The 14,076-nt window shown below is 41.1% G+C and overlaps 1 protein-coding gene across 1 annotated transcript; it reads right to left on the bottom strand.

Moving 5' to 3' along the window:
- Positions 1 to 850: 850 nt before the first annotated feature.
- On the bottom strand, positions 851 to 12,284 carry arih1 (ariadne ubiquitin-conjugating enzyme E2 binding protein homolog 1 (Drosophila)). The gene is made up of 14 exons (XM_058075334.1): positions 11,776 to 12,284; positions 7,426 to 7,493; positions 7,157 to 7,304; positions 6,642 to 6,734; positions 6,497 to 6,552; positions 5,569 to 5,635; positions 5,377 to 5,483; positions 5,245 to 5,287; positions 5,074 to 5,145; positions 4,413 to 4,543; positions 3,653 to 3,710; positions 3,312 to 3,572; positions 1,348 to 1,460; positions 851 to 1,245 (listed from the first exon to the last, which is right to left on the bottom strand). The coding sequence occupies exons 1-14, from the start codon at positions 12,061 to 12,063 to the stop codon at positions 1,161 to 1,163; spliced, it is 1,590 nt and encodes a 529-aa protein (XP_057931317.1). The 5' UTR covers positions 12,064 to 12,284; the 3' UTR covers positions 851 to 1,160.
- Between the last annotated feature and the right edge of the window lie 1,792 nt (positions 12,285 to 14,076).

The following is a 14,076-nucleotide window of genomic DNA, read 5'->3' as shown; positions in this document are numbered from 1 at the left end:
AGCAACCTTCACAGGTTTGTCCTATGGTTCTAAAATGGAAGTGTCCCATGTGTCCATCTATCGGCTGAAAGCGATGTTCAATCTCCCTGCTGGAGGTTCCTGGACAATGATGCAGCCTGTTTTTACCAGAGATCCAGCCCACTGAGCAGCACTGTCAGTACATTCCATTCCCCCATTCCATCCCCCAAGGTGCAAGCCCAGCTCAAATATGGCCACCTCAAACCATGTTGGGGACCGACAGAAACAACAAAACAAAGAGTGAATGTCACTCAGTTTGGCTTTTGCAAACAATTAGTAAGTTCTAAAAACAACTAAAGTGGGGCGGGGGGGTACGGCGGCGGCAGGTTAGAATCAGGGGACACGAGCATCACACGCGTTGTACATCGTTTAAAACCTTTTCCAGCTTGTACATTATCACCTGTCAAGATTTGTCTTGTTATTTATTAGTGTCCTCTCTGAGCTCCTTGTGCACTGCTCATTATTGCCAAACTCCTGACGGCCCCGTTCTGAATGTTTCAAAGAATAGGTCAAAATGATGCAAACGCGTGCCACACTTGCCCTAAACTTCCATGCATATGGACTATTTACAAATTGAAAAAACACAGACTTGCTATTTTGTTCTTTTTGATGTCTTTTTTTTCTTGTTTTGTTTTTCTTTTAATATGAAATGCCTTTTGCCCCTTTTGCAATCAGCCCACCACACAAAAGGACCTCGCCACATACTGCATACATGGCCAGGACGATTAAAGCTGTGTTGAAAACATCTTCACGCTAATGGGAAAACAAAAAAAAATAACGGATTTAAAACTGAAAAATTCACAAGCCGGGGGGGGGGGGGGGGGGGGGGGGGGGGGGGACAGGAAAAGAATGAAGCTGAGGGGAGGTGTTACAATACAAACCAAAAAAGGATGTCAGTTTTTTTCTTAAGATGGACTTTCTCCACTCTGCTGCTAGCAATACTGTAGTACACTTTTCATTACTCTACCTTTTATTTAAATATAATTTACTTAATATTGTTAAACAAACCCGGGGAAATGATGCAAAAGTGGTAGGTTTTGCCAAAAAGAAAGGCAGCAGAAGGCCCGTACTGCCCTGATAAATTGCATCAGCGCTCTTATTTTGTCAAGATACTCCAGAGTCCGTTGCATTGGGACATGTCCTCAATCCTCAATGTACTCCCACAAGTCCTTCTCGTAGCCTTCGTGCACGTGCTGTAGCAGAACTCTTCGCCGGCTCTCGCAGTATCTTTCGACACACAACACATTCAGCATCAAGTCAGAAAAGAATCTCTGGTGGTGATGATGATGACGTCCCTGCCGCCCCCACCCCAGCCATTGCTTCGCTTACCTGTACTTGTCTTGTACTTTCTGCTTGATATCCTGCAAGGAATCCTGGGAGATGTCTCGTTCTAGGTAGCCAGACAAAACCTCAGTGGCGTTTTCCAGGTCTGCCTGGTTGTTCTGAGAATGCAGGAGGATGCATTAGTGTAGATGCCACAAAGTACAGCTGGTCATCTAAAGCAGTGATCCTCAGCTGGTGGGCCGCGATCCAAAAGGTGGATCTTGAAGCCATTTTCTGTGGATCTCTGCCAAGATAATAGTTTAATGACTCGACGGCCATGAATGCACCTCACATCTGTGCTATTCGCATTATTTTTCTGATGAACGAGGCATGTACGGGATCACATTTCGTCTGTTTCTATCCTCAGGCTCTAAACAGGAGGTTTGCTCATAACAATGTCCCGACTTCTCTCCCCCAAAGATTGTCTCATGCCACAAAAAGAATGGCCTGCAGCTAGCCGTTAAGGCCAACAACCTATTGTTATGCAGGACGGTCTTTCGCCAACCACGCAAGGCAACAACAACCCTATTGTGACCACCCCCAGAGGACACACCCACCAGAGGCATAAATAAGGCGACTGTGTATTCAACAAACAAGACAAGTCCAATTGCCACGATTCAACCTTTGCAGACTCGAGTGTTGACTGCATGTTGTTGCAAGGTTTATAGTGCTGTTTTGTAGACACTAATAAACCGGCGAATTTGTGCACAGTCAACCTGCCAAATCTCCAATGTATAAACTGTGGCAAGGGCTGCACGGTGGACAAGTGGTTAGCGTGCATGGCCTCACAGGTTCAATTCCACCCTCGGCCATCTCTGTGTGGAGCTTGCATGTTCTCCCTGTGCATGCGTGGGTTTTCTCCAGGTACTCCGGTTTCCTCCCACATTCCAAAAACATGCTAGGTTAATTGGTGACTCTGACCCTGTGATTGGCTGGCGACCAGTCCAGGGTGTACCCTGAAGACAGCTGGGATAGGCTCCAGCAACCCCATGACCCTCGTGAGGATAAGCGGTAAAAAATAAATGAATGAATGAAGCTGTGGCAACTCCGTAATGAGGGAAAAGTCGAAAGGGAGGGAAAAAAGCTGCACCCACTAAATTTGGAGGTAAAACCAGATTTGCACTTACATAAGCCACACCAGTGTTCAAGGCACATCAGTGCACATCATTAAGTGATATATTGTGCCCAGAACGACCTTGTACAAAGATGTATTAATATTGGGATACGGGATGGTTGCAACCTGCCATTAAACCAAACGAGGAAGAAAAATAGAGTGTGCCCGTAGCGCTACGTACATTACCGTGAGTAACGTTTATGCAAGGTCACTTTGCTGGATATTACACATTATTTTTGATGAATATATATCCTGGGGACTTCATAAGAACCACGATAAAGTGTTAGCTTTGTGGTCGCCTTTGAGTCATCATAGCACCTGGATCCTGAGTCCAAGTACGTCATCCATTTTATGTTACATTTCCTTTTTGTTTCCATTAATCATAACAGATTTGCAATCTTGGCGGTATATTTGTGGTGTTTATTGAATAATTCCAAGTCCAGCAATGTAATACATTTGGTTATAGTATAAACTGTGATTGACGTTGCTCATTCAATTGTTGCAACAGAGTTAGCAAACGTCGGGAATGATGGCTTTGTGGTTGGGTTTTTGCTGTGCTTTTTGTGCCCCTATAATTGTCTATATTGATGATAGCGTTATCCAAATTACATATTTAAACAATTAGTAGTAGTTCTGAAGTATAGGCGATGTTAGGCGACTAGAACATGACCACACCAAGCATTTAACCACATATTAGCTGCACCTTTGTTTCAACCAAACCAAAGTTTGAGAAGAAAGCAGTGGCTTATACACCGGAAATTACGGTATTCACCTAATTATAGAGAACATGGAGAAGTAATGGTCGCACTAGGATAGCCCTCATACAGCCCTCATACCCTGATCGCAGTAATCTTACCTCAAAAATAATTGACTGGTTGTTCTTCTTGAGGTAGAAGGCAAATACGTAAGTGAACATGAGCGTAGAGCGGCACTGGCAGAGCACGTCCACCGCCTTCTTCAGGAACTGCACCTCGATCCAGGACATGTTGTGCTGCTGCATCTCCTCCATTTTCTGCTTGACCTGAGCATACAGCTTGTGCTCAAAGCGCAGGCTCTGCATGTGGTTCATGTAGCGGTTGCAGTAGAACAGGTACCTCTGCAAGGCTGCCCTGGAGCGCTGTAAACCGCAGCATGAAACCGTTTGAAATTTGAGGAGGAAAATATGAATAAAAGGAGCTGATTATTGTAATACATTACCTCTTGAGCATCTCTGGCTGCCTTGGCATCGTCTTCATTGTAACGATTGCAATTGTACCTACACATGGTTGATCAAAGAAATCAATATACTTTCTGCTTTGTGAAATTGGGAGATGACACTATTGTAGCTAAAGTGAATTAAAAAAATTAGAATCTATTTAGGAGTGCCCCACTCCGATATTGGTGTCAGCCCAATTTCAGCATTAAAAAAAAAATCTGATTATATCAGCTTGCAAAAGCACACCAATCCAAGCAGTCCATTCCAGACTCCAGCACTTCTATCCAGCATCGCTCCGACGCAGCACGTAGAGCCCATATGATTGCATGATCAAAAAAGATGTTGCAGCTGAGTGCAAAAGTTGTCATGCGCCCCACCTCATGGTGTGTTTCAAGGAGCATCACAAAAAAAACACAGGCCAAAAAAAACACATGCCAATTTATTCTGTCCGATGACCAGCCCATCGGGGCCAGGTTTACTAAGCAAATTTATAACGCGTTTTTTAATATTTCACACAACACTAATGTGCTGATCGATATTGTCATATGCCAGTACAAAATGCTTTAATATCTGCATTGTATTGGGACACCCCTAAATCTAATTAGATCAATTTGTTTTAATATCTACAATAGTACCGATGCACTGCATCACTCTTGAGAGGTTTCTCATCTCAGAGCCCAAGAAGCACCATTTCAGTGTATTTAGCTCAAGAAACCTGTGTATGCTATGGTCAGTGAGCAAAGTTAAATGACTAGTTCTTACCAAGCAGAACCATGGGGTTCCCATGGACCCAGGCAAACCCAGCAGAACTCAGCTTTACAGTTCTGGTTCCGACAAACCATGTGATTGCAGCCGCCATCTTTCTCAATTGTCACATGGCACTTTGGACACTCCTATAAGATGAAAAATAAAATAATTTACCCTTAAAACTTAACATTGCAAGATTAGTATGTACATTTGAATATTGACTGTTCACCATTACATGAAGAGAACCTTTTACACAATGCTGACAACCATTATTATTAGATTACAGTACATATTGAGCAAGAGTGACCACCCTGTTCTTTTGACTCGAGTGCTGCTCAGGTTCCTTCTGTTGATTATGGTGACACAAATAGGAATACAACCACCTTATCTGCAACCTGACCCATTTCACTGAGTGGATCTGTGCTTAGCCTATCAGATTGTTTGCAACCTCACTGACAGAGCCTACTGCAGCGAGGACAGAAAGAGGCCATAAAGTAGGGAGCAAACATAACAATTACATGCACTACAAAAGTAAATGTTTTTGAGGATATTCTTTTCAAGTCCAAATCTGGTTATAAAAATCAGTTATGGAAATCTCAGTGCGTGCAAACACATGGAATGCCAAACAAAAACCACTAGTTTCGCTTCCCAGTATAACTATATTTGAACTCTATACCTTTGTATTTGCAGCAATCCAGTTTGAAGTTTCACTGTCATCGTCGCATTTCTTGATCCACTTTCTCAGCCACTGCAAAATGAAGTCAGGATCAATAACGGTGATTATTGAACTTTACTCCTGATGTAGAAAGATAAGGGTCATTTGTAATAAAAACAGATTTTCTTATACCTTGCACTTGACAGGATCATGCCAGTTCTCGCCACAGTTGAAGCTGCAGAAAGGACATGAAAAATGTAAAACTTGCACACATATACAAAACTAACACTCAAACATTGTTTTGTTGTTAGAACCCCCTCATACCAGAATTGACGGCCACACTTGCACCTCACTGGTTTGGCATCTGGATACTGGACTTTGACGACATGATGGCAGTCTGGTGCAGGGCACCACTTTAACAGTCGATTACACTGGAAAAGACGCACAGAAACAAGATGTTCACGACACGCTGCTTTTAAGAGCAGCTCATACTCACAATGTAACCGCCGAGCTTACCTCTACAAAACTATTTGTAATTAAATGCTGGTACTTCAACTTCACTTTTGAATCTGTTATGAGTCGCCTGTAGGAGAGAACATTTTCTTTAGTAGACTCACTACATAAGTTACACAAAGAAAGGATTCTGTAAAATTCTAACATTTCTGTCAAACAGTAGAGAGACATCAGAAAAGGAAGAAAGGCAAAAAATTGTCTCATTCACACAATGAATATTTCTGTATGTTACGCTTTGCAAATTGATCAATAAGAAGAATGCACCTGGTTAGTGACACCATTATGTAGGTTAAGACAATTAGTGTCAGCTTAGGCACTGACAGGAGAGCTAAATAAGGTATATGCATTCGCATTCAGTGAAAAAGCACCATGTTCTAATGTAGGGAACGTATGGCCAGTCATGTCTCTTGATGACTGCTGCTGGCTCCCACATTTTTTCCATTAACATTTCAAAAGTAAAATATTACTGAAATCATAATGTTACAAAAACCAAAATATAAAATATTCTCATGTATTTTAATCCATCCATTTATTTTTTTACCGCATTACAGGTGACCGTAGCCAGCAAAACCATGCCGCACCAGAAGGTGCAATGTTTTTGTAAGAAGTATTTCAATTATTATTGGTTAGCTTCAGTATAACAATGTTATTAAACAGTAAATTCAGGCATATTATATTCTAAAATTGTTGGTCTTGCTTAAAAATGCATGCATTTACTTGTATTCAGTGTTAAAACAATTTTTCATGTCTACAACACATTTTAAAATATGTGGCTTTCATGGTTCTGGTTCCTGACTCCTGGTCTAACAAAAATCCTTGACACATCAAACTTTAAAGTGAAAAATGTCAACACTGTCAAAGAGAAACAGAGAAATTATGCTGGTCTTCTTTAACAGTTGCTAATATTTCACACCAATAACAACATACTTACATGACTGTGTTGTCATCAACCAAAATATCACAACTATGAGCAGGACAAGAAATGGTCTGAGAGTGAAAGACAAAAAGACACATTATGAGAAAGGCAGCAAATACAAATGCTCATGTTTTTTCCCCCCCAAAGGTGAGAATAATACCTGTCCCATCCCTTCTTCTATGATTTTAGTAGTCAGGTAATCACCCCAACACTGCATGCAGAACTTGTGTCCACACTCCAGGCCGGTAAAATACTGTAAAAACACAAACTTTTAAACAGGATAGATTGGGCAAATAAACCATAAGCAATACTGTATTGTGGTTTGTTTTTAAAGGACCAATTCTAGAAAGGCCAACATTTTACCTTATTAATGTGCTGCCTACTACAGTTTAAATATAAACAAGGGTTTTCAAATGGGCTACAAAGAAGAAAAAAAGTATAAGCACTGATCACTATTGGTGTGAGTAATTAATTCACATTAAAATAAGCATACGTGAAACAACTATTTGTGGCTGTTGTAGGTATGACAGACCCCTGGCATCTATTAACACAATATTACAGTGCAATACAACTCCACCAAGGAAAATATATATTCCTCCCATATGCTGTCACATTTACACATGGACACACATTGAGCTTGTGCAGCATAATGTTGGGTGTGACAAAGCAGCTTACAGAGTTGGGGAAATTTAGATAGCAGATTTGACACGGCATGTCCTGTGCAGATGATCTAGTGTTGATCGGAGGACGGATGCGGGGTTTCTTGCTGGGGTTGATGACATGACACTCTGAGAAAAGTTTGTCTAGGTTGCCATCAAAATACCTGTGTAAAAACAACAGAAGAAGAAAAACCCTGTGAAAAAAAACGAATATTCTTCTTGCTACGGCTAGCTGGAAAGTTGAAGGAGGCTAGTTAGATAGTAGAATGTAATATGTTGCATTACCTTTCCATGAGTTTTTCCTTATCCCAGTTGAAGTGACTAAGAAGTATGCGTGTAATTGTTGCAGGATTCTAGAGAAATCAAGAAATGGGAGGTCAGGTATAGAGCTGAATTTTGGATTATTCAATATGACAACACATCAAAATGAGCGGTTAATCAATTACTGTTGCGGGTTACATTTTACAATTGAATCATACAGTCTAATGGAAAGAGCTACACCTCTAATGTAAAACAAAAATATCATCAGTCAAAAAATGTGGGGATGCTCAGATCGATCGGCTACCAATCATTATCAGCTGATTACCATTAAAACATGTGATCGGCATATGCAGATAAATCACAAAAAACGGTCGGCATGCGGCGGCACACCCTACATGTGTGCCGTGTCATGCAGGGTTGCCAACACCCGTATTGAGCAGACAAGGGACGGACTTTGTCCCGTACTGCCGCCAGAATCGAAACTAGTCTATAAAACCTCAATTGCTTTATCTTCAGAGCCTGCCACAGGCTACGCCGATTGATGCCACATTGTATGAACACGCCTTATTGAAATTGGACTTTTCGTGCATTTTTGTTTACATGCTTTGCCTAGCTGTCAGCTGCAGCAGGAGGACTGCACTGAAAATGTAAGCGTAGCTTTAATTTTATCCATATTTATAAAAAGATAATATACTACTTTATTTCAAGCAAGCATATTTGACTTTGACTTTTGTCTAAAATCACTTTGTGGAAAAAAAATATCAACCAAAGAAAATCTGGACTATACCTTTAAGAAAAAAGCACAATAAAAACAAATAAAATGGAGCCTCAAGTGCCTGTAAAGAAAATTGCACTTGAACAAATAATGAACATTGGGTATTTCTTATTAACAAGAAGTCTTAACACGTACTAGCGAATGACACTGAGTTAGCACCATTTTGGGCCATTTTGTATTTACTTTGCCGACCAAATGTCTTCGGAAGTGTTGACTGTCGGGACGAAGGCTCTGTTGCACCTCCAATGTTAGCGGTATCAGTTCATTCAAGTTCATGCACTCACCTTCTCTTCTGCTTCAATGATTGCTAAAGTATAACACCTTTCTGTATAATACGAGTGAGCGTTGAAACAAGTGTTGTGCCCTGATTTCAGCAGTGGTGCCCTCGCCAATAGCACCATTAATCCATGTGATCGGTATTAACTGATCTCACTCATGATCATCATCGGAATCAGCAGCATACAACCCTGATCAGAGCATCCCTAAACACATTAGAACACGGTAGTTATGTCAACTCCTCTCTGACACAATACAAAGGTAATTTGTTTTGGCAACATGCATGGATGCAGACAACCAACATGTAACCCAGTGGACATCAGCTGAATTTTGTCCTGCTGTACAATATGCAAATGTTGGAAAAAGTACTGTGCAGCTGCTCCCTCACAAAGATACCACAAAACTTTATATGAGTTGATGCCATTATCATAATCTGTGAAAAAATAAAATATCCTCATTAGGGTCGCGGGTGTATGCTTGAGTTAATGCATTAATAGTTCAATATATCAATATTTAACCACACTGCTGAAGAGAATGCAACAAAATCGTTAGTCGTCATCAAAACATTTTAGGTCATAACTGATGCTATTTATGGACCCACATGACAAATATTTCTTTACCACTAACTTCTTATTTGTCCGAATACAGCGGTCAAAAACAATACCGTAGGGAGTTTCCGTTTATACAATCAGTTCTCCATATCACATTAGGAACCACTTAGTTTTTGTACGTTCAGCGTGAAAAAGAATATAGTTGACTAAGATGCAGCTTTTGTGTGGTTATCAAGTGCACCATCAACCTTAACGATAATTGTGGAAAAGAGCAGGTTATAGTTCAACCAAAAACTCAAACAGTACATACACACTATCCGGACAAAGGTAATTGGGACACCTAACCATTACACTCACATGACCTGGAAAGGAAAACGGCACAAAGTAGAGCTGAAAATACATACGAGGACATTAAACAAGATTTTCCTTCATCTGTGAACTTCATACTGAAGAGGATTTGTGAGGTCACTGGACCTGAGAAAGTGCCTTGCTCTGAATCTTTGTTCTCGTTCATCCCCTAAGATGTTTGATGGGGTTGAGGTCATAGTTGGCTCTCAACTTTATTCCACACCAAACCCATTCAAGTATGCCTTTATAGAGTTCCTTTTGTGCAGGGGGACACGATCAAGCTGAAATAGAAAGTGGCCTTTCCCAAACTCTCACCACAAGTTAATTGTCCACTCTGACGATATCATATCTTAACATCATGTTTCAAGGTAATTACTCTAAAAAAAACTCTAAAAATGTGTTATTAAGTGGAATATACGTATTTAGAATAAATAACTGATTTCTTTCGCAATAAATCAAATGCTAAATTGAGTCCACTGTGGCTAATGCTGCAACTCAAGCCACAACACAACACATCCCTACATTATTAGCTATCCATCTCTGTTCACGTAGGGGAGCGAGAACGTATTAGAAGCCAGTGCCATATAAGCATAGATGGCTTCCAAGCCCAAACAACAGAACGCATATTCAGGTCATATATGTGACACCAGTGATGGTAAACTGAAACTTACTCACCTTAAATTCTTTAAACGAGTTGGGGGTGTCTTTCTTTCATGTGTTTGTGTAGGTCCGAAGGTACCATGTTTTTGTGAATTTATAATTGCGCCACATTCATCCGACTTGATTGCAAAGTATCTTCACACGAGTTTGTTGAGCTATTTTAAAGACAACAGGCGTGCTTCAGCATTGATGGTGAGAGAAACAAGCGTGCTAGCACTCTGAAAACAAGTCCAAAACAATAGCAAACTGGGGAATTTACAAGCTATTTAGATAAACAATCCCAATGTGGGTTATAGTATGCAGATTTAGCAACACGCCTCACTGCTCATACGTGGAACTGCCCATGTCAGAGTCGATATGCCGATGATGAATCTGCTCCAACAATGGTTTGTAATCAAATATTAGACCTCTACCTGATCAAGTACTAGGAAAGGTACGTAGCAACCGCTTTTGACCAAGAAGTACCAAGAAAAGCTTGTGCTGCAAGAATTGGAAAGGGGGCACAAAATAAGGATATAGGGATAAGTGTAGTTTTTTTGTAGCCGACAACCAAACCATGACCTTGAAGGACTTATGCCAACACTGCTGATTTCACAGTATTTATGTGATCAAGTTGCGATAGGGCAGTGCTTCTCAAATAGTGAGGCTGGCTTTCATTTTAATGCAAACCTAGCAACATATACTAATTTATCGTATCATAATTTGACTCTTGAATACGCTCATATGATGTCCATTTTGTTGCATTTTCCTGGTTTCAGTTTCAAGTTCAGTCTGTACAGTACAGATAAATGAATTGGGGGGAGGGGGTATTTCTGTTCCTTGGCTGGGAAAATTGAGAAGCTCTGCTATAGGTTGCTCAATTAATGAGAAAGACATTGCATGAGCATTACAATTTCATACAAAAATTATGTGTGTGAACTGTTGATGATATAGAAAGGTCTGCTGTAAAATTATTATGGTATTCAAACCATTTGCTGAATATTAAGATGTACACATTAATAAGGGGGAGACTTACTATTTGACGGTGTAATTCACATGTGATTTATAGTGTTGCTCATATTCCCTAAAATGTGGCTGTTGTATGAGAAAGCAAATGGAGGCCCACCTCACGTCGAGGTCCTACTACGATTTCATCTGGAAATCTTACCTGTTACGAAATGAAGATGAAGATCTGCCAGCGGGCATAATAATAATTGAAGCATGTCAATCTACATGGCCTCCCGTGCAATCGTCAACTAATTCGATGACCAAGCTTTTCGTCAAGTGGTAAAATAAGACTGTCGGTGTTGTAATTAACCAACTATATGTTGTTAACAGCGACGTGTTAACCCTAGCGAACATAAATGCAATGTGTATATTTTCAAGGTTTCTAATGAATGACGTTTTTGTCTTTTGATAAATATATAGTTTGCTATTTAGCAAGGTGGCTAACTGTGAGCTAGCATTAGCTTGGCAACCATTGCTGCCAACTTCTCAATAGGGATTAGACTACTTCCTGGATCAACATCAGCATGAAGTTGTCATGTGTACATTAACATTTAACATTTCGAAGAGACCCAGAACCACCACGAGTGAACAATTAGATTGAGGATAACCGCGTCAATGATCTCAGCCATTTGTAACCCTCTGGTTAACCTGTCAACTTCCAGCAAGTAAACTACTCCTACAGATAGCTAACAGCTAAGCTAACATCCATGGCCTGTTTACGGTTCACCGGAGTCCGGACCTCGGCGTTTCCTGACCGTGACAAAACAAAATACATACCTGGATGACCTCGTTGACCTCCTTGATACACTCCACCATATGCTGGAGAATTTGCTCAGCAGTCAAAACCTCGAAGCGGTAGTCCTCCTCTTCTTCCTCGCCGGGGCCTTGGCCGCCTCCGACAGTATCGCCGCACTCATCTCGTTCCCCACCGGCCACCACGGGATCGACCAACTCCACCTCGCCGAGCTCCAAGGTGTCGTCCTCGGGCTCCTCTTCAGCGCTGTCCTCGCTACATTCCTCCTCTTCGTCGTCGTATTCATAGTTGTAACCCTCGTCTGAGTCCATTCCTAGGGTGGTTATCAACTTGTGACAAACTCACCTAGCTGTCTATATACAGAGTGCACACGGCTGATGGCGGAATAAGGTAAGGAGCGAAGTGAACGGAGCTTGTTTTCTAGCAGCTGCGAAAATAACAACAAAACGTCGCCGCTGTTAAGCCAACAAAGAGAGACGGCGTCACAAATTGACGACGCGCTGACGTCACACGGACTCTACAGGAACCCACGAAAAGAATTCTATTCAAAATTAAAGCCTTCGGGAGGTGACGAAACACTTCCTGCTTCCACAAAACGTTTCCTACTATTTAATTCATATTTAAATTTTAGGAAAAATTCAGCAGGACGCCAAACATTATTTTGACACCACAGTGAAAAAATATGGTGGTGGTCAATTTTAGCAGAATATATCTTCAGCATTTGCTAATACAGTCTGTGATTACAGACTACATTTTGCTTTTATAAATAGCAGCAATTAAAAAAAATATTTGTTTTTGTTACATGGACCACAGGGTTTTACCAAGGATTTTTTTGAAGCTGTGGTGATGGGCTGCATGGGACGGCTGCTGCTGTCTTTTTTATTATTGCAATAACATTCATTCATTTTCTACCGCTTATCCTCACAAGGGTTTGCGGAGGTGCTGGAGCCTATCCCAGCTGTCTTCGGGCGGGAGGCGGGGTACACCCTGGACTGGTCGCCAGCCAATCACAGGGCACATATAGACAAACAACCATTCACACTCACATTCATACCTATGGGCAATTTGGAGTTGATAATTTTTTGGAATGTGGGAGGAAGAAACCCATGCATGCAAACATGCAAACTCCAGAAAGAGATGCCCGGGGGTGGAATCAAACTCAGGTCTCCTAGCTGTGTGCCCTGCACGCTAACCACTCAACCGCCGTGCAGTCTACTGCAATAACAATTTTTCAAGAACCAGCAGAACATAAACTGAGAACATTTCAATGGAAAAGCGCTTAAACAGAGTTGAAACAGAGTTTACCTGACATATTTAGTCCAATAGTACTAGTGACTTCCATCTATCTATCCATCCATCCATCCAACCATCCATCGAGCTTCTGGAGGACAGGGTTAATGTGGTCATGTTAGCTGGTGTGAGTGAGAAGTCAAAGGGCATAATTCTGCATGGATTGAAGTCTATTGAGAACCAGACATGTCTGGAGGTTATAAATGCATGTATAAGAGTTTCAGCAGAGGAGAAAGGAAGTGATGGTCATATAGAGGAGAAATGTTTTTGACGTGAAAGAAAACAATTTTTGTAATGTGGATGACGTGGTGTTCAAAAGAGAGGTTGTTGTTGAGAAAAACTTCAAGGTTGCTGATGTAAGTGGAGGGCGACAGTGTAGTTATCAAAAGTAAGAGTGAAATTCAGAGAATATTGTGGCGGATTTTTGGCCCATGATGAGTATGTCTAATTTGTCACAGTTGAGTTGAAAGACGTTGAGTGCATCCAAGATTTAATTTCAGTGAGGCAGTTTGTCAGGTTGAAGTGAATTACAGAGGTGATGGATTTGGTGGAGATGTACAGCTGGATGTCATCGGTGTAGCAGTGAAAATAGAAACCATGGCGGCGGAGGATGTTACCAATTGAAAGAATGAAAAGTAGTGGACCAAGCACTGAACCCTGAGGGACACCTTGTGATAGAGGAGCAGTGGAAGCGGTGTAATTGTTAATACTGACATCTCACATCTGACAGCTCATTTGTCATTAAATAGAGAACATAATAAGAAACTTAAAAAAAATCATAGTTTGCCCTGCAAGATGCAGTTTCATATATATTTAAATATGTACATTATTGGCAATTTACTGCAATAATTTTAATATGTGCAAGGCAAACTCCCTACTCCCAACACTGTACATATGTTTTGGATGATTGGCTGGCGACCAGTCCAGGGTGTACCCCGCCTCTCACCTGAAGACAGCTGGGATAGGCTCCAGCATGCCCTTGTGAGGATAAGCGGTACAGAAAATGGATGGACATTCAAGGATCTTCACATTCT

Source organism: Doryrhamphus excisus, chromosome 6 (assembly GCF_030265055.1).
Source record: "Doryrhamphus excisus isolate RoL2022-K1 chromosome 6, RoL_Dexc_1.0, whole genome shotgun sequence".
In the NCBI taxonomy this organism is placed as follows: domain Eukaryota; kingdom Metazoa; phylum Chordata; class Actinopteri; order Syngnathiformes; family Syngnathidae; genus Doryrhamphus; species Doryrhamphus excisus.
This window is presented reverse-complemented; position numbering and strand designations above follow the sequence as displayed.

Excerpts from the sequence above, each read along its gene's own strand:
- arih1 (XM_058075334.1), bottom strand. The coding sequence starts at position 12,063 with ATGGACTCAGACGAGGGTTACAACTATGAATACGACGACGAAGAGGAG. Across the intron at positions 5,484-5,568 it reads TTACAAATAGTTTTGTAGAG|TGTAATCGACTGTTAAAGTG; the intron begins GTAAGCTCGGCG and ends CGTCTTTTCCAG. Across the intron at positions 3,711-4,412 it reads GAACCCCATGGTTCTGCTTG|GTACAATTGCAATCGTTACA; the intron begins GTAAGAACTAGT and ends AACCATGTGTAG.